The sequence below is a fragment of the Aquila chrysaetos genome, chromosome 18 (genome assembly GCF_900496995.4).
Source record: "Aquila chrysaetos chrysaetos chromosome 18, bAquChr1.4, whole genome shotgun sequence".
NCBI lineage: Eukaryota > Metazoa > Chordata > Aves > Accipitriformes > Accipitridae > Aquila > Aquila chrysaetos.
This window is the reverse complement of record NC_044021.1, coordinates 20,142,982-20,166,282: the sequence shown is the minus strand read 5'-3', so window position 1 is coordinate 20,166,282 and position 23,301 is coordinate 20,142,982. Positions and strand designations below refer to the sequence as shown.

The 23,301-nt window shown below is 46.4% G+C and overlaps 2 protein-coding genes across 4 annotated transcripts in view; one reads left to right on the top strand and one right to left on the bottom strand.

The window, feature by feature from the left end:
* GMPR (guanosine monophosphate reductase) overlaps positions 1-14,945 on the top strand; it is a 44,842-nt gene extending 29,897 nt beyond the window's left edge. Inside the window, exons 9-10 of one of the 2 annotated variants that reach the window (XR_003927435.2) lie at positions 9,861-10,114; positions 10,145-14,945. Coding sequence is in view for 1 of the 2 variants with exons in the window: in XM_030042142.2 (XP_029898002.1) it covers positions 9,861-10,041 (181 nt within the window). In the remaining variant the exon portion in view is untranslated. Of the gene's footprint in view, positions 1-9,860 lie in introns of both variants that reach the window. The other variant, XM_030042142.2, reaches the window with a different exon arrangement.
* Positions 14,946-15,110: 165 nt separating this feature from the next.
* ATXN1 (ataxin 1) overlaps positions 15,111-23,301 on the bottom strand; it is a 255,766-nt gene continuing 247,575 nt past the window's right edge. Inside the window, exons 10-11 of one of the 2 annotated variants that reach the window (XM_041118339.1) lie at positions 22,387-22,562; positions 15,111-22,355 (exon numbers count right to left, since the gene is read on the bottom strand). In XM_041118339.1, the coding sequence (XP_040974273.1) occupies positions 22,282-22,355; positions 22,387-22,562 (250 nt within the window). In that variant the 3' untranslated portion in view covers positions 15,111-22,281. Of the gene's footprint in view, positions 22,563-23,301 lie in introns of both variants that reach the window. The other variant, XM_041118340.1, reaches the window with a different exon arrangement.

Below are 23,301 nucleotides of genomic sequence, written 5' to 3'. Positions count from 1 at the left end.
GTATGAATTAAATGCTAGAACATGTCATACCAGGCTGCAGTTTCTGGCACTCTGCTTGTCCAGGTTAGGTGTCCTGTTGGTGTATGGGTTCTCAGCTGGCCCACATGCTCCCTTCTGTTTGCAGAAAGTGGGTGCTCAGTGAATTGGCGAAGCTCCCCTGGGGTTTCCCCAGTATAGAGTTGAGTTACAGCTGTAACACTAATGAGGGCCCAGGACCACCAAAGCACTCTCAGTCACAGGCAGTAGCCCCAGGACTCCCTCCTGTATTTGTTGGGCAGTCTTCTTAGGCAGCAGAATCCTGCTGTACAGATTTCCTACCCCTTTTTGGGTAACAGAGCACCAGAGTAGTCCCAAATCATGCAGCATGCTGGAGCTTGGGTTTTGAACTAAAATCCTCAAGGGAGAGGAAAGGAAGACAGGCTTTGCAAAGGAATTTCTTGTCCATTGCTATTTTACTCCAGAAAGTGCTAAGAATTTTGACTTTTTGAAAAAGCAGATGACGCCAGAAAACCTCTGTGTTTTTCTCTTATGAGTGGCAGGTATAGTCACTGCCCTTAGACAATATGGTTCTTGCATACTTCATTAGAGAATGCTTCCTGTCTTACAGTATACACTGGTTTATTGAGGGTTCGCTTTTGATACTTCTCCTCTGCTGGTGTAGGTTCAGGCTCTGGTCCCATCTGGTAAATTGCTGTTTGTAAGAGTCTCAGAGCCAGTGATGTTACCTACTGTTCCAGACATTCAGGATTGATGGGTTTTGTTGGCCTTGTCTGCTATTACTGTTCCAGCATGTGGTTTTTTTCCCAACATGTCCAGCTGCTACCACGCTTAAGAGTTGCAGCACTGTGAAGGTGGCAGTGCAGAATGTAAAGCAGAATGGGGTCCACAAAACAAAATAGAATTCACACTCTGACACAGAGACATGCTGATAGGACTACAACAATCCCAGACGTCATGCTAGGTAGAAGGCATCTTTGATCCCACCTCCTGTCCTTCACCCTGACATAGGCTTTTGTGGTGGTTTTTGTCACTTTTGAAGAGTTAAAATTCACCATAAAAATGTGCACTAGTTCACCTAGCACTTTACAAAGTGGTAAGATACAGCCTATTTCAGAGCATTTACACCTGTCTCCTTTGGCCTAAATCATAGAATCATAGATTCATAGAATCATAGAATAGTTTGCGTTGGAAGGAACCTTTAAAGGTCATCTAGTCCAACCCCCCTGCAATGAGCAGGGACATCTTCAACTAGGTCAGGTTGCTCAGAGCCCTGTCCAGCCTCACCTTGGATGTTTCCAGGGATGGGGCATCTACCACCTCTCTGGGCAACCTGTTCCAGTGTTTCACCACCCTCATTGTAAAAAATTTCTAAGGAAGAAAGGAATATAGATACATGGAAGATCTAGTCTAAATCTACCCTCTTTTAGTTTAAGACCATTACCCCTTGTCCTATCGCTACAGACCTGCTAAAAGTTTGTCCCCATCTTTCTTATAAGCTCCCTTTAAGTACTGAAAGGCCACAACTAAGGTCTCCCTGGAGCCTTCTCTTCTCCAGGATGAACAACCCCAACTCTCTCAGCCTTTCCTCACAGGAGAGGTGTTCCATCCCTCTGACCATTTTTGTGGCCCACCTCTGGACCTGCTCCAACAGGTCCATGTCTTTCCTGTACAAGGACTCCAGAGCTGGACGCAGTACTGCAGGTGGGGTCTCACCAGAGCGGAGTAGATGGGCAGAATCACCTCCCTCGACCTGCTGGTCATGTTTGTTGTTATGGCAGCCCAGGATACGGTTGGCTTTCTGGGCTGTGAGTGCACATTGCCGGCTCATGTCCAGCTTCTCATCCACCAGTACCCCCAAGTCCTCCTCCGCAGGGCTGCTCTCAATCCCTTCATCCCCCAGCCTGTATTGACACTGGGGCTTGCCCCGACCCAGATGCAGGACCTTGCACTTGGCCTTGTTGAACCTCAGGAGGTTCACATGAGCCCACTTCTCAAGCTTGTCCAGGTCCCTCTGGATGGCATCCCATCCCTCAGGCGTGTCAACCGCACCACTCAGCTTGGTGTCTTCTGCAGACTTGCTGAGGGTGCACATGATCCCGCTGTCTGTGTCATTGATGAAGATACTAAATTGTTATGAGCTCTTAGACTGCAATAATAATGAAGACTAAGGAAGCCTAGTGATAGACATTGTGCAGGAGAGACCTGGAGACAAAGGAAGTCATTAGCTTTCCTGGTCTGGCGGAAAACCCAGGCTCATTAAAAGAGAAGCCTATGTGAAAACGGGGAAACAAGAGAGCTTGTGGATGCTGCACTTACCTGATAGTCTGTGCCTACTAGACAGTCTGGTTCAGTACTACTTTCTGAGGAAGACTTCTGAAGAGGAGAAAATCAGTTGGACATAGGGATAAGAGATGATAATAGAGTTTTTCAAGGGCAAAAAAGCTTGTGATGAGTTTTGGCAAGTTCCAAGGGCATTGTTTTTGCAGAAAAAAAAAAATTCTTAAAAAGCAAAAATATGTAGTGAATACTGTAGTTTGAGGAGAACACATATATCCTGGCAGATTGTTAAAGCCAGGATTCTTCTGTATCTAATAGGATGAGAAGGGGACAGGCATACCTTTGCCTTCTGCCTGAGGAGGACGTACATGTCTTTCTTGAGTGGAGTGTACCCTCCCTACTTTACATGAGCCCATGTACCTCTTTTCTGGGGCTCAGATCAGAAGCTAGTGAGCAATGTGCAAGGAATTTTTTTTTTTTTTCATTTCATATGGGGCTGGCATCTGTACCAGTTAAAAACACCACTATCTGCAGGATGTCTGGCTACACTGAGGACAGCCAGTGGATTGTTTAGGGGAGCAACCCATGTTACTGGCTTTCTACCTGGTTGACCTGCAAGGCGCTTTTGGCACTGCAGGTTCAGTGTGGTTTTGCTTTCGATCACAACTGTTTATTTGCAGAAGAGAGAGATGCAGAAGAAGGAGCTGCACATGAAACCACCTGCATCTGAGACAAGCTGAAATGATGCACGAGTAGGATGTGCTGCATACCTCTGAGCTTTGATTCACTCTGGGTTCATATGCCAGTTCCCAGAAGTCTGGGGGCTTTTTTTGTCCCCCAGCAAATCTGCTTGTCATCTGAACAAATGGTCTGAGTGGACAGCACTAGTAATTATCTTATAATTTAAAAGTGGCAGCTGCCAGTTGCACAGAGGTGCTGGCAACCTTTTATCTGAACTACGATAACTTACTGTCCTTTGCTACCCTGTGCTTGAGTCAGCTGGAGTGAGGGGAAGGCCTGATGCTGGTCAGGCATGTAGTTAATGGCAGCTCCCTGAGAGATCACAGAGCAGCCCAACCATGCTGCATGGATCTCAGTGCAGCATAGTTATTTAGGGCCTGGCCACCACAGAGCTGGTGAAAGTTGCAGGAGAAGTTTGAGAAAGGTTGCTGTACCAGTGGGCCAAAGGACTAAGGCAGCTGTTAAATTCTGCTCTGCCTATTTAGGTGTGCGTGTGATCTGGCAACAAAATTTACTGCCAGTAGGAGAAATAATTGACACTGATCCCCCTTAAAAATTATGAGATAAAGTGCAAGTATTAATGTCTTGTAGGAGTAAAGGATATACAGAAAACTGCTGTATTTGGCTTAGTCTACATAGATGCTTTCAATTCCTTATGGGCAATACAAATTCTGCTTGATCCATAGCTGTATTTTGATTTGCATCCTGATTTTAGAGTCCCCTGGGGATCAAGTTCTGAAACCTCCTCAGCATCAAGGAAGCAGAAGCACAATCTGAAGTTTTTAGTCCCTGTTGAGATACTGCCTTTTTGTGTCACTAATAGGTAACATAGAAGGAGTCCCCCAGCCTACACTTAGCTACAACAGCTCCAAACATTAAAACTGTAACCCTTGGCTGTTAACTGTGAAGGAGCCGATTCTCATCTTGTTCACATTGCAGCCACGACGCAGAGCTGGCTACCCATACCAACCTTGGTCTTGGTCTTGCTTGGTCTATCCCAGCATGAGTGTCTCTGTGGTTTAAAAATAACAAGTGTTACTTACCCAGCACTGTAAATGTGCCGGGCATTGAAGGGACGATTGGAAACAGGGCAAGGCTTTGCTTTGAATTACTCTTACAGGAAAAGTTACAGGAAGTTTAGTCACTTAGTAGTTCAGCTTATGGCAAACTTGAACCAAAGGGGTTCTAAGTCAGCATTTTAAATGCTGGATACCCCAAACAGGTCAAAGCAGTGGGACTTCTTTATATGCATTTAAAAAGCCCAGCTGTAAGTCTGTGTCAGTGACCCCAATAAGCTGTTTTGTCTTTAAAAGAGCCTGAGCACTCACGTTTTATTCAAGCAGTGGGGAGCTCAGTGTGCTCAGCCCCCTGCAGAATCAAACTACTTGTCACTTAACTTCATCTTCTCAAAATTACACATTTTGGCTGGAGAACCTGAGCCTCCAGCAAACACTTAAATTAAAATTGACAGGTAAGGTGAGATGGCTGTAGCAGAGTATGAAGTTGTGAGAGTAATTGTTTTTGTAATGAATATGTCAAGTTGATCCCATTTAATTTTGTATGAAATCTGTGTACCCGGTTTCATTACTTCTATGTCATTTATATATTGCTTTATTTTTACATTTTTACCTCCTTCCATGAGGAACATGGATCAGAGCTGGGAATTTCTGAAAGGCAATTACCGCATGCAGTATTGCTCAGTTAGAGCCAAGCTGCTTTTGTTAACCCTTTTCAGATTTCACAGGTTTTGTGTGAACGCTGCAGTTCTACTGCGGTCGCTCAGCAATTCACAGCTGCTACTAAGCTGGGTTTTGGCACTTGATACTAACTGTAGGGTGCAATTTGGGCCACAGAGACAGAATAGCACCAGCAGCTGGCTGCTACTTACTGTCTTCTTCTGTATCCCAAATGATAGCCTGGAAGACCTGCCCCCAATTCCTGCCATTTCTTAAATGCTCCATTCATAAGGTTGCGTCATGCCAGGGCAGCCTGACCCTTTTATCCTCACCCATGTTTTGCTGGGCTGACAAAGCACTGTCACATGTGCTTCACCCCATCCACCCTGCCAGGATTCCCACCCACCGTGCACATCCCTCCATGCCAGCAGCAGGCTTGAGCTGACCGGGAGTTACAGGGTGCACCGCAGATTGGACCCTGTGCAAAAAGTCTAAAGCAAATAGTTGTCCCCTTCTCTTCACCATTCAGTGGCTAGCGAGAGACATAGAGTCTCTGCTGAGAGCATCTGAGCACACCTTTCCCAGCTGTTGGGAGTCCCAAGCGCTCCATCTTCACCTTTCTTTTCTGAGAAAGGGTTAGTTTCAGGTCATAACTCTGGAAGAGACGTCAGAGCTGCAAATCCCGCAGCAGTTCCTGCTGACTTGCTTATGCAGCTCTCTTCCCAGTGTGCCAGCTTTTGTGACACCCCTGTAATCCATGCATGGCCTGTGCACAGCATTTGTTGCTGGCAGAACAGTCTCAACTTGGGGAGTTTTTACTTAGTTTCATTTATTGCCAACACAAACTTCTTATCAGTGTTGGGAAATTCAACAAACACATAAGTAAGCACCTTTCCTCCCCCTTTTCCAGACTCTACTTAAGCCAGACACCTCTCTTCGCCCCTGCCATGTCTCAACTCACCTTACTTTCACCACAGGTCACACTTGGTCTGTCCTGACTCCTTCGGTGAGGAAAGGGGTGGCACAGGACGTTGTGGTCATGTGTGTAATGGTTTCTGTCTGCCACTCCTCTTCCTTACTGTGCCTGCTCCATTGTGGGTTGTCCACAGGCCACAATCGCTTTGCGGCTGTCCCTGCTCTGCCATGGGTCACCCAGGGACTACCGTCCCTTTGGGAGTGCACACCTTTAGCATGGAGCACCTCCTTTCAAGAGTGCATCTCCAGCTGCATGGCTCCTCAGGTGTGTCCACGTGTGTCTCCTCTCCCAGTGGCTGCTGCTGTTTCTTAAATACACTTGGGCAGAGGTGTCCTGTGCTCCCCTGACTGGCTGAAGTTTTGGTGGCTCGCACCATTTTCAGAGTGAGGTGGAACCGTCTCTGTGACTGGCATGAAGCAGATCATGGCCTTCTCCCACACAGGTCACACTGGCAGCCCTTGCTACCCTAACTCTACCATATATGCCCAACACAGCACCCATGTGTGTAATAATTGGGTGCTCATGTAAACTAACTGGGTGCTCACACATTAACAAATTGGGCGCTCGTGCATGTACTAACAGGGTGCTTGGGCATAAATTATTTGGGCATGCATGCATGAACTCATTGGATGCTTATGCATAAATTAATTGGGCATTCATGCATAAGTTAATTGGGCACTCGTGCATTAATTTATTCAGTGCTCATGCATGAACTAATTTGGCACTCACACAAGAATGCAGCAAGCCCTGCAATTTATGGCCTATATGGCACTCCTCACCTCCGCAAGGCACATACTGAAGAAGTATTTGAATGTTAATCCATTATGAACTCTTTCAACAACATCACAATCTTAATGTACATCAGTTATAAACTGCACTCTTCCTCCCTTTGGACTAGGCAGTAGGGATTAATACTGTAACAGTACACTTACTAAAATGTCACTCCTCCATCCTGAGCACCACATTAAAGGGGTTAACATCCCAGTTTGGTTATATACCCATCACAGACCCTACCCCTGGACTAGACTACAGCGGTTAATAGTGCAGCAATGCATGCATATGCTTACTAAAATTCCGCCCACTCTCCCCTGGGAACCAGATGACAGGACTCATCAGCACAGTCTGGGCAACATGTTATCTGTTACAAACTACCCCTTTCCCCTGGGGACTAGAGTATTGGGGTTAACATTAACACAGCCTGAATATATACTCACCACAAACTTCACCCTCTCATCCTTGTGGATAAGACTATGGAGGTTAATATTACAGCAGTCTGAGCACATGCTTATTACAAACTTCACACTTTGTTTCTGCAAAATACATAAGACAGAAAGCCCCAACAGTTTGAATACATACCCATTACAAACTCCACTCCTCACCCCTATGGACCCCTGTCAAGTTTAACATCATCATAGTCTGAATACTTGCTACAAATTTTAGGACTTGTCCTTTCAAAACAAGCAACCAAGAACATAATGGCAGGGCAAGTTATTCACTGTGCTTTAGCATAAAAGCATATGATTAAGATTGTACAAGCAAAAATTAACACAACTGTTAAAGGTACCAATAGGGTCATGAGTTCAGTAGCTGTAGGGCTTCATTGACATCCAAAATCGGGGCGGGGGGGGGGGGGGGGGGGGGGAGGGCGGTGAACAGTGCTCACATGCGGCAGTGTGGGCATTTCCCCATTTGGGGAAGATGACAGAAACAAACAGCTTCACTGTCTTGGGATTTGCTCCACAGCCATAACAATAAGAACTGAGCTCTGACTTTTTTGCTGCACTTGCAATTGCTTAACTCACAGCTCTAGATTTATGTCCCACTTCCATCCTATACTCCTCCTTTTCATTCTGGAACATCCATTACTCCCAGCATGTATGGCAGGAGCATGGAGAATTTTCAGCCCTTTTTGACACTTTTTTCCCAAAGGTGAACATAAAACTGGACTCTCAGCATTTTCCATGGAGCTAATCTCGCACCTCTTTTCCAGCATGCTTCCCCCAGTATGGTATCTATAGGTTACTCCTCAATCAACAGGACATTGCACCATCTTAACAGCTGATACTAGAGGAGCAGTAGCAACTGTAGCTGTTGGAGCTTTGGGGCTGTGCAGTTAGGTGTTCACCACTTTTGTATGTTTTGGTCTCCAAAGCCAAAAGTGGCATCCCACAAGCTCCAGCTTCCTAACACCACCATAGCCACTGCAGGGGCATCTCTCGGGCAGTGGCTCTGCGTGTCCCGCATTTCTGTAATTTAGCTCAGAAAAAAGGACCGCCAAGTGTTCACGCTGTCGGGAGCAACATTTCCATCTCTGCAGGTCTGTTGAACCACTGTAATTGGGGCTGCCTTTGTTTGCAGTCAGCTGTCTACTATCAAAACCCTGCACCTTATGCCCCACATGATGCTCAAGCATGAATTAACAGGGCACTCATGTTTGAACTGATGGGGCATTCATGCATAAATTAACTGGACTCTCATGTGTGAACTGAAAGGGCAGTCATACATGAATGCAGTAAACCCTGCATTTCTTGACCAATACAGCATGCAGAGCTCTTCAGAAGGCAGGATCTAGTAGGTAAAATTGGCACTGGTTTCCCCAAATCCCAGACATGCACTGTCTCTCACAATCTCATGGGAAGCTCCCCAGAGGCTGAGCTGAACCTCCTGACTTTGACTGGAAGGAGGTGGGCATGGCCAAAAACCAAGCTGCAGAATGGTAGCATGACTACTTTTGTGTCGTTTTGTGGGCCAGGCCTTCTCTTCCCGCTGGCACTGGAGCTGAAAATAAAAACCTGTGAAAGCCCAACTGTGCAGGCCCTACAACACACCACTGAGCCCCGTGCAGTCTGCTACATGGCAGTGGTACATACGTTTTCCATTGGCTGCTTATTGCAGTGTTTATTAAGGAGTTTCAAGAAAGAGTCAATTACTCATCAGATGTAGGGAGATTAATCATGGTTCCTTATTCACATGGAATATTAACACTTCTCCTTTATTGTCTCCCTAGGGCTTTGACCTCGCATTTAAACTAACAGAATGAAATATAGCCAGGCTCACGCTGAAGTACCTCCACATAGATGCTCTTGCTGTTGTTAATGATTTGCAAATGGAGCCTCCAAACAGGCATGCCCTTTCTTTCTTGCACTATCCCCTAGACAACGTGTTTAAGGGAGAAGTAAATAAAGCCACATCTACAACAGTGACAGATCTTGCCACAATTTCTGCCTCCATTTTGTAGGGGAGGAGAACAATCATCTCCTTTCCCTTCCACATTTCTCTTAGACCCCCCTTCCCAAAGCCTACGTCTTCAAAGGAGATAGTGTGCCATGCAGAACAAGCTTGCTCTGAAGCCTAGTGAGATCAGCTGGTGATTGGGGCGCTCCGCTGCAGGAGGAATTGCTGAGCATGAGGCTGGAGAATGCTGAAGGGGAAGGAGTGAAAGTTACTTGCCTGGATTCTTCCATCATATAACTCTTCAGATGTGCTTTTGGGACCAGTGCAGTCTGTGCTGGCATGCGCCCGTACTTGACAGTATTCACAGCACTGGTATTTTTTCTGGCCTTTCTGCCTGGCTCTGAACTGTGCTAGCTTACCTTTTAGCTTCAGGGGACAGCTCTGCAGTGGGTTTCTGTAACAGGTTTTCCACTCCATCATCTCTGTGGGCTCTGGAGAATCAGGCTGGTAGGAGACAGCTGGAGCATTTCCATCTGCATTTTCTGGTCAGTAACATGGGACAGAGCCCAGGGGCTGTGAAGCCTCTAGACCTGTGGTGCATGGTGCCTGCTAAGAACCAGCTCCAACATTTTTGGAAGTTGCCTGAGCCTGGCTGTTCCTTATACATTAAAGCTTGCAGCTCTCAAGGTCAAATTTACCTTTCAATAAACCTGGAAGCTTCACTTGCTTGTAGGCAGATGGTGGAGGGGAGGAAGGGGCAGATCTGTAAATACACGCGTGGGATATTGGGGCATCTACAAGATTTGTCTGCTTCTAGTTCCTAGTATTGGTGGTGACTGGAGTTGAGGCATTTCAGTGCTTGAGAGCACCAAGCAGCAACAGGCAAGCAAGCAATAAAGTTGGGGGAGATGTTTGTAAACTGCAGCATGCAGAGTATTAAGCTTCACATTGCTCCAGTAAACACACTGTTACATTTTGCATTTAGACATAAATGCAGTAACCGCTCTTTTCTCCAGGGCTTCGGAGGGCAGAACTGTGGAGGTACCGTACAGAGGGGACGTGGAACTCACCATCCTGGACATCCTTGGGGGGCTGCGCTCCACCTGCACCTACGTGGGAGCTGCCAAACTCAAGGAACTGAGCAGGAGAACAACATTTATCCGGGTCACCCAGCAGCACAGTCAGGTCTTCTCTTAGCCCGGGACTGGGGTCTGGAGAGAGGGGGTGGGAGAGAGGAGCAGGAAGGGCTGCGGTTTTGTTTTGCTCTCTCCTCCATGTTGTGTAAGTGGCAAACTTCTCTCTCTCTCTCTCAGAATGGCAGTGTCATAGCCATTGGAGGGGCTATGACTGGGATTTGGAAGGGGAAAGTCGTGCTATTAACACAGTGCCATTGGTTCAAAATGCAATAGCTTAATCTTTTATTGTTGTGCCTATTTTATTTTTTAATCATCATTTCTTCACCTGTTTTTTTCCCCCTCTGATAAATAGCTGTTGAAACCTCAGTTAACAAGGAATTGGCGTGTACAGACATGGCTATTATGCCTGCATAGATATACACATTCCCTTTTTTAAGACTGACCTGTCAGCTTCTGGCAGTGCACCCTCCAGAAATTGCAGGCTGGTAGAGAAAAAGATGCAAGGAATTGTGTGGAGAAATCAAAAAATCAAATTCTCTTAATCTTCATTCTGGCAAAAGAATGGATGTTTGTGGCACGGCTGCCAACCTGCAGAATATCAGAGGTGGATGGTAGATGAGGCCTGGCTACTGGTGACTTCTTACTGTGATGATAAAAATGCCAGGTCTCTTTCACTCTCAGTTCACAGGGCTGGTACTGCCGTTCTTACTTAAATCTCCCTAGTCAATGGACTTGCCACTTCAGAAAAGCTGGCATTGAATGTAGCAAACCCATGCTGCCCCCCCTTGTCCCCATCTGTGGAGATCATTCAGGAGAAAACGTCTCGGAGCTTGCCTGCTTTTTCGTGCATGCAGTTGTTGAATTACCTGGGTTCCTGCTTTTACCTGCTCTCTCTGAACAGATTTTTAAGACATTGAAAGTCAGCAACAGTAACCCCACCAAGGAGGGGTTTCTCTGCAGCCCTCCCTGTTCCCTTGCCTGTTCATATCCATGTAGCAAAGATGTAAAAATGCTATGCTCTGCATTGTCTGTGGCCAGGTGAATGAGGCCGGAGGGATCAAATTCACTTTTGGTTATTTGGTACAACTCCTTTGCAGTCCTTGACACCATGAAAAGCAAAAGAGAGCTTTCAGTAGAATAGCCTGATTGCAAGCCACTGGTGGGCTAAGATGGAGTTCAAGCATTTGCTCTTAGGGTAGTAACGAATGTTTAAGACTCTGGGTAACACTTTAATAAAGTGTAATGGCCTACTAATTAATTGATAAATCACAATGAAATTTCTTTGGAAATACACATTGCATCCACATGAATACTACAGTAGCTTGTTATGATAAATGATGTAGAAGTGAGCACCAATGAATTAATAATGCTTTGCCACTTACTTTAAAGTGCTGCTGAGATCGTAATATAGCTGATGTTACTTAAGTACTTCAGAGTCTTACTTTCCCCTCCTGCAGATATCTGTGGAAAGAGGCAGGGTTCCTTTGAAAAGCAAAAGAGTCATCCATAGGAAGAGGAATAGCAAAAAGAAACTCTAGAATTAAACTCTCATGCTGGACTGCTCAAAAAGCCATGCACAAAGATTGATACAGTTGACCATGCTGAGGAGCAAATCTAGGTGACAAGCTGATCCCTGATGATTTTGAAGTTTGTTGTGCATGTCAGAAAAAGCACAGAATATCTTCTGAATAGCCTGGTATTTTAAATGCCCTCCATTTAACATGTAGGACATAATTCTTAATTGTGGTATGACCCCTTCCTTTGCTTTGGAGGTGAATTAGGGCCTTAATGTGAGCGCAGGTTATGCTCGTGCTGGCTTTAAGGACCATTTGTCCTGCCCACATATCATAAAGTAACCTGAACGCAGAAGAGAAGCAGGACCTGCGAATAAAGGACCTGATCTCTATTCCCTCCAGCCTGAAAGCATCACGTTAAGAGGATGCCAGGCTTCCTTACCACAAAACCTACCGTGGGCCACATACTGCTGTTACCTGCACTAAGCCCAGAGTACAGGCAGTATTACTACTCGGCATCAGTATGGCTGTAGGAGGTCACCGTTCCTTTAGTTAATGTGAGGGTTAGGGGTACAAAGGCAAGTGACCACCTCCGTCAGGAGCGGGGTTAGACTGTCACAGCGCAGGCCTGACCGCAGGTGTGTCTCCACACTCGTGCCTTCATACGTGGGAAGTGCAGCAGTCTGCTGGTCTCACACCTACTCTCGCTAGCGCTTTTCTACTTTTTTTAGCTACATTTCTAAATGGGATTTAAGAAATACATATACATATAAAAATATATATATTTGTAAACATTTTTTAAAAAGATCATATGCACACTGAACAGAGCAGCTTCATGACGTGTCTTTGGAACAGTTTCTTTTCCAGAGGGCAGGGGCTGGGGACAAGGAGGGGGGGCTGCCTCTCCGCAGGTGTGGCAAGCGTGGAGCCTCCTCCCCAGGCAGGCTGCACGCTTCCACAGCCAGCCTGGCCTGGGGCCACTCTCACACCCGCTTTCCTTCCCCTTTCGCCCACACCTCTGACTGACCAGTGACTAACAGGGAAAGGATGAGGATAAGCTGATCTTAAGTTGTCCCCTGAATTCTCCAGGCTGTGAATGACATTGACGCTAAGAATAGTTACTGATAAAGCTTTGACTTAGGGCATTTAGTTTTCTAAATAGCAGCTTTTACCATCATTTTGATAAGCAGCATGTTTGCTTTCTATTTAATTTTCTCCTTCTCTCTCCAAAGTGAGCAGGAGAAAGAAATCGGCTGCAGAAAGGCTGAACTGGTGGCATGACTGCATCTCACCCAAAGTTGCATGTGAGTTTCGTTCACAGATAACCCTCAACCATGTCAGCGCTCACTATTCACACTGTACATGTCCAGCTCTCAGACAGGCTGCAAAATGGAGAAAAGACAAACTTGAGCCCTCCTTTAACACCCAGTCCTCTGCTCTAGTAGTTAGTGGCCCTCATCTGCACTTTAGCCTCAGGTCCTGTGCCCTGCTCAAGCCCGCTGCCACTGTCACAAGGAGCTGGGGCAGAGAGGGAGCTGAGGGCACGCTATGCCTGGCAGGATGGTCTGAGCAGAGACCACAACCACTGACAAATGCCACGTGCTATTTGCGGATCTACCTCACCTGCACATTTAGCCGTGTTTTTTTTGTTACTTGTCCTTCTGTGGGAAGTGTCGTTCATAAGCACTTAGTCTTGGGTGACTGTGCATAACCTGGTCTTCTTTAACCCTACCACCCCAGTCCCAGCCCGTCTAGAGGAACGCTGTGAGTGTGATAAGCTGCACTGTAGGCCAAGTTCATGCCTGCTTCCCCCAGCCAGGCGACTGTTGAGCACCCAAGAGCAATGTTGAGGTTTGGCCCACTGGCTCCGCAGGGATTTAGTTTAACATACCATAGACCTACAAGCAGGGATGCTGAAAAGGGCAACATTACATCATTAAAGCACTCCCTGCTGAGTGTGTCCATCTCTGCCTTCTTGAAATGTAAGGACAGCTAAAACACCTTGTGCTGCTCCCAGTCGTATTCTGGAGTCACCTTGCTGCAGTATGTTTCGCAGGGTGGGCTGGCTGGCCCTCCTGCCCACGCAGCCTGGCTTACCTGAGCTCTCTCCGGGGAGGAAGGTTTTGGCAAAGCAGCAGCCTTGCTCGCACCCGAGTGACTGCGTGGCGGCTGCAGGGAGCGCACGTGTAGACCTCTGTAGGCATGAGGCCAGCCCGTTAGAGGAGTGGGCCTTGAGCCAGCATCCTGCCAGACGCAAAACAAGCCACGCAGGTCTGCTTTCTCTGAAAGAAACAAGTGTACGCACCCGGGGGTGCGCAGCTCCCCCCCCCCGAGCTCATCGGCACAGCCAGCTCACCCCCATCGGCCACGGGGCAGGGGCTTTGGCTGTGCTCTTCTGTGCAGCTTGCTTCTCACCTTAGGGCATGGGGGGGTGGTGGGTGAATGTAGGATGGGGCCACACTGTAAATATGAAGAGTTGTAAGCAGGGGCAGGAGGAGCCTCTGCTTACGTTTGGAGGAGCTTTTCCCATACAAAGGGTGCCTGTATCTTCCTTTCAGCTAGTCAGTAGCAGGGGGAGATAGGATGGGGGTGAGCAAGAAACATAGCAGCAATTAGCCAAGCCCCACCATGTTGGGACAAGGGCTGGTGTTTTCCAGTCACGGGCACGTTGAATTTGAAGCCTTTTCTGAACCAAGCACTCCCTGGTTTATTGAGCTCCACTGTCTTGAACAGACTTGCTGCTACAGCTTTCTGCCAGTGTCCGTCACTGCCTCCTATCCCTCCACCTGGGGGATATTGCTTTTTAGATGCTAGTATCAGTTTTATACCAAAACTTTGTTGGAGCCAGGAGGGCTTTTGCAACTACAGCCAGGTTCGGCCTTGCTTGTATAGAAGAGAGAAAAAAAAAAAAAAGCCGCGAAGGCCTAAGAACAGCAGTTTGCCTTCTGCAGCAGCCAGAGCTGGCAGGCAGGAGAGGGCCAGGCCCTTCCCTGTGGGCTGGCAGCTGCCCGGGGGCAGATGGGCCGAAGCAGATCTCGGTTAGATGCTGGCACAGCTCTGCGCCCCTGAACACAGCATGGATCGCCCCCGTGCAGCCTTTGCTTCGCTTTGAGGCCATTCAGATGTTTAAGCGAGCCCTCCCCAGCATTTACCTGACACAATGTTTACTGGTTAGTTCTCATACATAAGTAATTCAGAGTCCAAAACTCCTTGGTGTTGCCTGCGATAACTGTGAAGCGCTTCTGCGCAATCGGCCAAAAAGAGCCGATGAGCATTTGACTTTTTCCTGCCCCTCTCGGCCCTGCTGAGATGGCGATGACGAGCGCTGCCTCCCCTCATCGGTAGCAGCCATGCGTGTGCAATGCCTCCGGCGCACGTGGCACCATCGTTTGATGTGTTCAAAAGTTGTAAATGGAAAGTTTTTGTCATGCAATAAAGAGCTTCACTCTGATGGTCTGGAGAGGGTTTTATGGCCACGGATGGGTACGTGTGTGTTTCTGCATCATCATGAATAAAAGCAAACGCTCTCGGCGGGGAGAGGAATTAAATTGGGCAAATTACTTCCCTAGGAAAGCTCTCTCACGTTCAGTCATAACGCATAAAAACAAAACACGCGTTTGCAATTGGCACTGTTATTTTATTAGTACGAGTATACTGAAACAATAAACTTGTACTGGTATACAGACAATTTCTTTAAAACAATTTTGTTCAAATTTTGAATCAAACATTGTTTTATTATAATAATGAAATAATTTCTACCTAGAAAACCTGCAAGCACCATCAAAGAAAGGGACCATAAAATTCAATAAACAGACGCGAGTGTATCCTACAAATAGACACACCACCATTAGAAAATAGAATATGAATTCTTCCATTTTTTTAATATTTGTTTTAAAAAAGCTAGTGCAAGTACAATATTTTACACTGGAATTACAGAGAGTATGCACGCATATGGAAAAAAGTTCTCCTGTCACAATAAAAGCTCTTAACTATGTCTGTATGCACTTAAAATCTTCTCCTCTTTTCAATAAGGTGCAAAACGTTATTCCCTCCCTATTTCTCCTTTGTACTGGCCATGTCAGCTCAATTTCTCCCCAACACAAAGCTGTGATATCCCTTTTACTGGGCCTACACTAGGAACTACACTGGAAGTGTGATTTGCAACAGCCCTCATTAGTAATACCAGAACATTAAAAAAAAAAAAAAAAAACCCAAAACCAAAAAAACCTTAAAAACTACTGCTGTAGAATGGCTAACCCTTACCCCGGCACGGCCAAGCGCCGCCGCCGGCTGCCGGGAGCGGTGACATAGCTAGTACAAAATGGTTTTCAGTAGCTCACCCGAACTGAAAAAGGTTGGGAAATCCCCCCCCCCCCACCCCATTTTGTAACACTGCGAAAAGAACAGTGTTCAACAAGTTAATATATTATTCCGACAAAAAAAAAAAAAAAAAAAAAAAAGAGCAAATACATACATTAGTGAGTTTCAACATTAGCTGACTGTCGTGAAGAGTCGTATCTATGCCTTAACAGATTAGTCACTTCGCTAAGAGGCCGGCCCGACGGCCAGGCAGAAGACACAGACTGAGCCACCCGCAGCCGCCCCGGCCCGTTTTTGCCCTCAGCTACACAGAGCCAAACCCGACTGACTTGGAGAGGAGTTCTGCAGAGCGTGTTCAGAGGGAGAGTACGTGGGTCCTGGGTTTTTAAAGCAAACGCCAGGGCGGGATCCCCTCGCCGGCGGGTGTGAAGGGGCAGAGCGGCGCTGCCCGGGGAGCCGGCGGTCCCACACCGGCCCCGCGCCAGCCGAGGATCCGGGCCCTGAGGTTTCTGCTCGTCAGCAATCCCGTAGTACAGCAACGACAGCTTCAACGAGTGACTAACGCTCGCTGCAAACAACACTTCCAATGCATATACCTACTGCGTGGTCGAGGGAAAGGGCACAGGAGCTTTGACCGCTCAAAACAGAAACGAACAAAAAAGAAACAACCTTGGATGAAGCCTCCATAAAATCCTCAGTGGAAGACTTGAGTCCTTTCAGCTAACGACAAGAAAAAAAACTACAGAAACCTTAGAGACTGTTATTGTATAAATACTACCTGTTGGCTGAATGCACTTCATTGTAACACAACTGGGGCTGGTTTTCTGAGCGCCCGGGGGTCGCCTGGACAGGGCGAGTATTTCTGCCCCGTGCGCCTGCGGGAGCCGAAGCCTGGGTCGCCTCCGGGGAGGGGGACGGGAGCGGCCTGGAACCTCACCCGCGCCGCCCTGCCGCCGGCTCCCAGCTGCCCAGCTCCATCTTTGGACAGGAAAACGGCCCTCTCCTCGGAAACCGCTTCAGGATCCTCTCTGTTTGGCTCCCGAAAAACACCGGTCTCGCCATCGGTCAAGACCGTCGCCGGGAACGCGCGCCGTGGGACCGACCGCTCCCCGGCGGAGGCGGGGGAGAGGGGGCAGCGACGGGGGCTGGCAGGCCGGGTCGCCTGGGGTATCGCTCTGCTGTGGCACTGGGCTAGGATCCCTTGTCGTAAGCACTTCTTGCTCAGGGTTATACTCTTTGGGTTTCGTCTGAAAAAAACGTGGAACAGCATCCCGGAGAGAGGAAAAAAGGGGCCCAAAAGGCTTCGGGCGGGAACTAAGCAGGTCGCGCTCAGCCGGCAGCGGCCCTCCACCCGAGGCGAGGGCTGCTGCGGCGCTGCCGGACCCGGACCCGGACCCGGACGCGGACGCGGTCCCGGACGCGGACCCGGACCTGGACGCGGACGATCCCCGGCAGCGGGACCGGCCCGGCCCTGCCTGCGAAGGGCACGGCCAAGGCCTCCCTCAGAACCGGCTCTGGGCTGCCAGGGGCTCCCTCGGCGCAGGCGGGAGAGACTTAAAGCCAAAACACAGCTGGGGAGTGAGACTCTACTTTTGCACAGTAGCCACCCTTTGAAGTGCCCTGTAGCTGCACTCGAGAATTGCTGCTCCAAGGTGTATTTTCAGCACAGGAATAAACAGCGTGAAGCAAGACTCCATTCCCCAGAAATGGGACCCATGTAATACGAACAGAAAATTAAGCACAGTTGTTCTTTAAGAGCCTTTTAAGTAATAATTCTTCCTGGCCAAAGCCAATACAAATCAGATCATCTAGACATGACATTTTCTATATACAAAAAACATGTAACTTTCAACCTTTCTCTGCTTTTGTATTTAAAAACTTTTTTTTTTTTTACAAACAAGGTATGAAACTCACTGTTCAAACAGAGCCATCTCTTTTTCAAACACTGAATGAATCATTCCAACATTCATTTTTCTTTTGTGCAATTTTTTTAAAACATTACCTGTACTCCTCAATGTGAGTGCTTCAAAAAAAGTTTCTATTTTTAATAAGCTTCTCAAATTAGGTTTACATCAAAAAATATTCCCACAAGGTATAGTGCTACAAGAAAAGATCCTATCAGTAAAGGTAACACATCTGAAGCGAGGTCGTCTATGTAAAAGAAATTGAACTCTGGAGTAGAGGTGTGCAACGCGTTTGGAATTTCCCGATCGACACAAAGCAAGGCTGTCCTCAGGACAGGGAATCAAGTGGACATGTAGGCATACGAGTAAAAAAAAATTTCACACATATTTATTCGTGTGCAAACAGACACTTCTGTCTGGGGGTGTGTGTGTGTGCACGTATGCGTATCTGCATCAACAAATTCTCATTTTGCTATGTATTTCAGGATGTGGGGGGGATGGGAGGGTTGGATAAACCAGAGGAAAGGAAATTACTGCCTGCACTCTGGTGGTGCGTTCATTCCCCTTGCTTTTCACATCAGCACTGGCCAGAGCCCAGAGCAGACTCTGCTGTTACCTGTGATGATGGGGAGGGAAGAAATGGAAATTATTTGTACGAGTGCATGTCCCATTTTGCCATTTGTCCAGTTCCTGGGACAGCAGAAGTGTTTCAGCAGGCCAAATCCCCCCTGCCTGCCTGGGGCTTCCGCCCTGGCGAGCCTGAACGAACCCCAAGATTTTTCCAGCTGCCTGAGTAAGGTCAGGATCTGGCCCTGCCTGAACCAAGCTTCAATTTCACAAAGATTTATACAGGTGCGTCACAGCAAGCTCCCGAGCAGCCTTCGGCAGCCAGCCCGGACCTCCCATAAGCACGTGTATAAGTGTTTGCAGAACTGGGTCCCAGGACACGCAGAGCACTGTGCCAAGAGCCCCCTCTTTGAAATAACACTATTAGTGTTTAAAAAAATTGAGGATTCGCTCTCCAGGCTTTTTTTTTTTTTTTTTTTTTAGCAGTTGCAGGTATTAACAGAATTTCACCGTTTCCTTTTTTACTATTGGCAACACACTTTAAAGTAAAATAAATCTCTGCAGAGAGTGAATTTTCATGATAACCAACAGCTACAGTTCGTGCTGAGCCTGCTGCTTTTGTATTGCAATCTAAGTGAGATCTACAAAGTTTAAACCGTGAGATGCAGGAAATCCAAACTTGTCTGTAACATTGTACATCCCTACTCCAGAGCAGTAAAAGTGCTGCTTCTGGTCACATCAGTGTACCACACATATGCCAGCCCCATCCCTGAGTAAAAGGTGTGAAAGGTTTCTAAATGTTCCTTGATTTAAGGGAAAACAAGAGTAGTGATGTCACTTCCCCACGCCGAGAAAATGACGGGAACAACAGGTCGAACGAAGCGACAGCGGGATGAAGGAATTAAAGGAATAAAAAAAGGAACATGTGTGTCCCCCTCCTCCCGAGGTCTGCATCTTCGAGGGAAAGTGAGCCCAAGGGCAACGTACGAAATGGTAAAATAGGTCAACAGCGACTCCGATTTGGGTCTCGACCAGAGGACTCGAGGTAAGTGACATCAAACTCAAATTCCCCATGATGTGGCCCAGACAAACTGAAACAATGCCTAAGTTAAACACTATAAGGAACAGTCATTTATATATATAGATATATAGATAGATTAGATAGATAGATAGACAGATAGATAGATAGATATTTTTTTAGAAATCCCTATAAAGAGGTTCTTGTTTTATTTTTCTTTGCCCTGACTAATTTCTTGGTGATTGTATGCGTTTCATTGTAAACTAAACAGGCTTGCTACAAAAAGAAAAAAAAAAAGAAAAAGAAAACTACTGTCAGTTACTATTGCAAAGCGGACGCTGCGCAGAAGCAGCGGCTAAACCTCCTCCTTCGGCTTCGCCTCAGCATCTCTATGCCCGTGAGTGGGATTTTTGCAGGCGCCCGGGGATCGATGGCACTTCCCACACATGGGGACTCATGGCAAGGGATGCTCAGAGCCGGGGGGAGAGGCAAAGCCCCACCTTGCAAAGGACTTGGTGCCCAGGGGGACTTTTCTCTCCCTGGTAGGAGCCAGGTCTCGCACGTGTGCTGTCCAGGCGGAGGGCGGCATTCGGCCGTATGGCCGAGTGCTGCCCTCCGCTTGGATGGCACGCAGACATTAATACATCTTTTTTTTTTTTTCTTCCTGGATCTTTTTTAACATTGAATACAAAAAGGGGTTGTGTTTCCCAGGGTAAGGGATGCTTGACCCTTAATATGTTGGGGTTGTTTTTTTTTTTTTTGGTGGTGGTGGGAGGATAGGGACGGAGGTATTAATAGGAAAAAAAAAAAGGTAGAAAGAAAGAAACTATTCAAAAAAAGAACAAAACCAGGGGAAATCAGAAGTGGGTATGAGATCTAGCTAACACCGCACGGGTGAGTCTAAGTTGGCACGTAAAGTATTGCACATCCTACAAAAGCCAAAGCATGGAAAGGGACAATTGTTTGGAAAGAACCAGTTATTTCAGAATTCCTCAGTCTGAAATACAAGCACAGAACTAATACATTCCTATTGCTCCAAACGTATTTTTTTATTATTATTATTTTTTATTTTTTTTTAGTGTTAGTTGAATAGATCCAGTCAGTTTAATAGCCCCTGCTTCCTTATTAACCACAAATGTGTATGCGTATGGTTTTACTTGAGATTTTTGTTTTTTTCCAAGTACACGTGAAGTACGGAAATAGTGGTACAACTGTGAACTAAAATCTGTAATTCTTTCTATTCCTTTACCATCAAAGTTTAAAAACAAAACAGGAAACAAAACAAAACAATAAATTGCAAGTGCCCTGAGCAGAGTATATGGAAGATTAAGCAACTTCTCTGAGCAGAAATATTAACAAATAAGCACTAACTAAGCAGTGTGACTGTGAGAAGAAACCCACTCAGCTATTTGGTAGCCTGCTGAGAGGTTAATAAAATTCAAGGAAATTCAAGAAAAGTTTCAAGCTATTTTAAACGTATTTCAACTTTTTGGTGCACCCCAGAATATGGTATAAAAACAATTAGTTCTGGTGTGAGCTAAATTTCAAGTAACAAATAACAGAGTCAAAGCTGGGGTTTGGGGTTAACATTTCTTCTCTTAAATAAAAGCACTGTATTTTAGGGGAGAGGGAAAACAAGATTTTAAATAAATTTGTTCACTTTAGGTTACTGCGTTTCTAATGACGGACTTTTATTTCCGTTTCTCCGTATCAGTACAGCTTCTTCAAAACTACCTGAAGGATGCGAACTCGCCAACCAAAACCGACACGAACGCTTGCTCACGTAGGGCCCAAGCTCAATCCCACTGAAATCAACGGGATCTTTCTAGTGGCAGCAACGGGCTTTAGCGCTCAGCCCCGAAGTACTTCATACTTGCACCTCGCCGAGGCTTGTGCAGGAGGCTGGGTGCACAGCACCTCAAAGGATCCGGCCCTGCCTGGGGAAAGAAAAGACTGAACGGCATGAATCCCCCCCATCCTACTTGGTTTGTACCAAACTCTTGAAATCTCGCCTTTCCAATGGAAAACGATGCAATTAAAATAACAAATAATAATAATAAAATAACAATAGGTTTGTTTTCAAAACAAACAAACACCTTGCTTATGTATAGAAATGTTTCTTGTGGAAAACTCTCTCAGCAAGTCTGAAGAAAAATTCTCAGAGCTGTCCCAGTAGGACCTGGTTCTGTGTGGCAGATATGGTAGAAAGACCAAAAATGAACTTTGAAAGGAACGTAACCCTATGAAATGGCCTAGAGCGTAGGCAGGTTAGTGAGTAATTGCTACATTTGTTTATGCTCTTTCAGACCCCCCCAACCCACAACATTATTAGGTAAAAACTGCAGGAATACCACACAAATGATAAACTCAAGATGTGCAAATTGCAAGATTCTTTAAAGTCCATCTTTTTCAAAAACACTGGACAATGATTTTTTTTTTTCCTCTTTCCTTTTTCCTTTCTCTTATTTTTTTTTATTATCTGTCAGCTCGCATATGCCTTTAACTCTTTCTCAAGCATTAAAGTTTAAAAAGTGCCTCCTATTAAGTAGTCCTTTGTGGACAATGACTGTCACATACTAGTTCAATAATTCACATTCATCCCTTTGAAACCACATTAAAACTTTCAGCATCTTGCCTGTGAGAAAACTTTACATAGTTGCATGTAGTTACAGTGTTGAAGAGATTTGTTTGTTTGTTTGTTTGTTGTTGTTGCTTTCCAAGCAGATTAAAGTGAGATACAGTACGTACTGAGTGTTAGACCAGGATGCTCAGCAATAAAGTGTGAACAGCATTTTAAGTGCTTAAAGACATTCTAGGTTCATCTTCAACAGCGAATTCCTGTGTCACACCGAAATTTGAAAAAAGTGGCACCAGTTGTCCATAATCATGAACTAAAAACAGTACTAGAGTTAAAGACAAAGATTTGCAACCTAACTGCAAACAATGGATGCCTGTGATCTCAAAGGGGCAGTATGCGTCTACCTTGTGGAAGCAAATGTCAATGGCGTAACCCGGTCGATTTGTCTAACACTGCACAAAAACAGGAGTGAGCCTGAGCCAGGCGCATCCACGGAGCTGGAGGCCTGAGCCAGGCGCATCCACAGAGCCGGAGGCCTCCTCACGCACACCCACGCACACCCAGGACACACGCACGCACGCACCCACCCACCCCACCGCCACGAAGGAAAACCTTGCAGGGCGACCGGTGCAAGAGTCCGTACAGCCTCCCCGTCTGCTGACTCCGGGCAATGGAACTGCACTAACAAGCAGAAAGGAAATGTTGGTGTGGCAGTTGCTTTAGGAATAAAAATCAGTGCAGTCAGACCCCATGGGGGGAAAAAATATATATATACATATACACACACACAAATATATATATATATATATATATATATACTGTAGAGCCTTGAGTAAGAGTTGGCTTGTTGTTGAGAACGTCAGAGACTGTCCGATCCTTTTCAATAACACCCATGGGTTGTGTCCTCAGCATCCACCTGGGGTGAGGAAACCTCTTCACCAACCCGCCACAGAGCCGCAGTCCCTCCTCGGGACTGGCGCGCACACACACACGCACCCCTACACACACGCACCCCACGCGTGACGTACACCTCTGCTACAGTTCCCTTCTCCTCACCTCCCCCCAAAAAACTAGAACAGGAACCAAAACAACAAAACAAAAACAAAAACAAAACAAAACCCCAACAACGAAAAGAAAACCAAATCACAGCTGGACCCTGTCCTACACGAGGTGTTAGAAAACAGGAGCCATGACAACACATTCATTTCCACTAAGGGTGTGTGAAGCAGATACTGCCCCTTCTGTAGCTCTCGATAAACCTAGTCACTGACAAACACTTGTGGAAAAACATATGCACCAGTCTCCTGCATAATACCAGCTGCAACTATAACAACAAGGTTATAACATAAACCTAAAATAAGATGATAACATGTAAATACTGGGTTATTTAGTCTACAGTACAGTAATCTGGATAAAAATG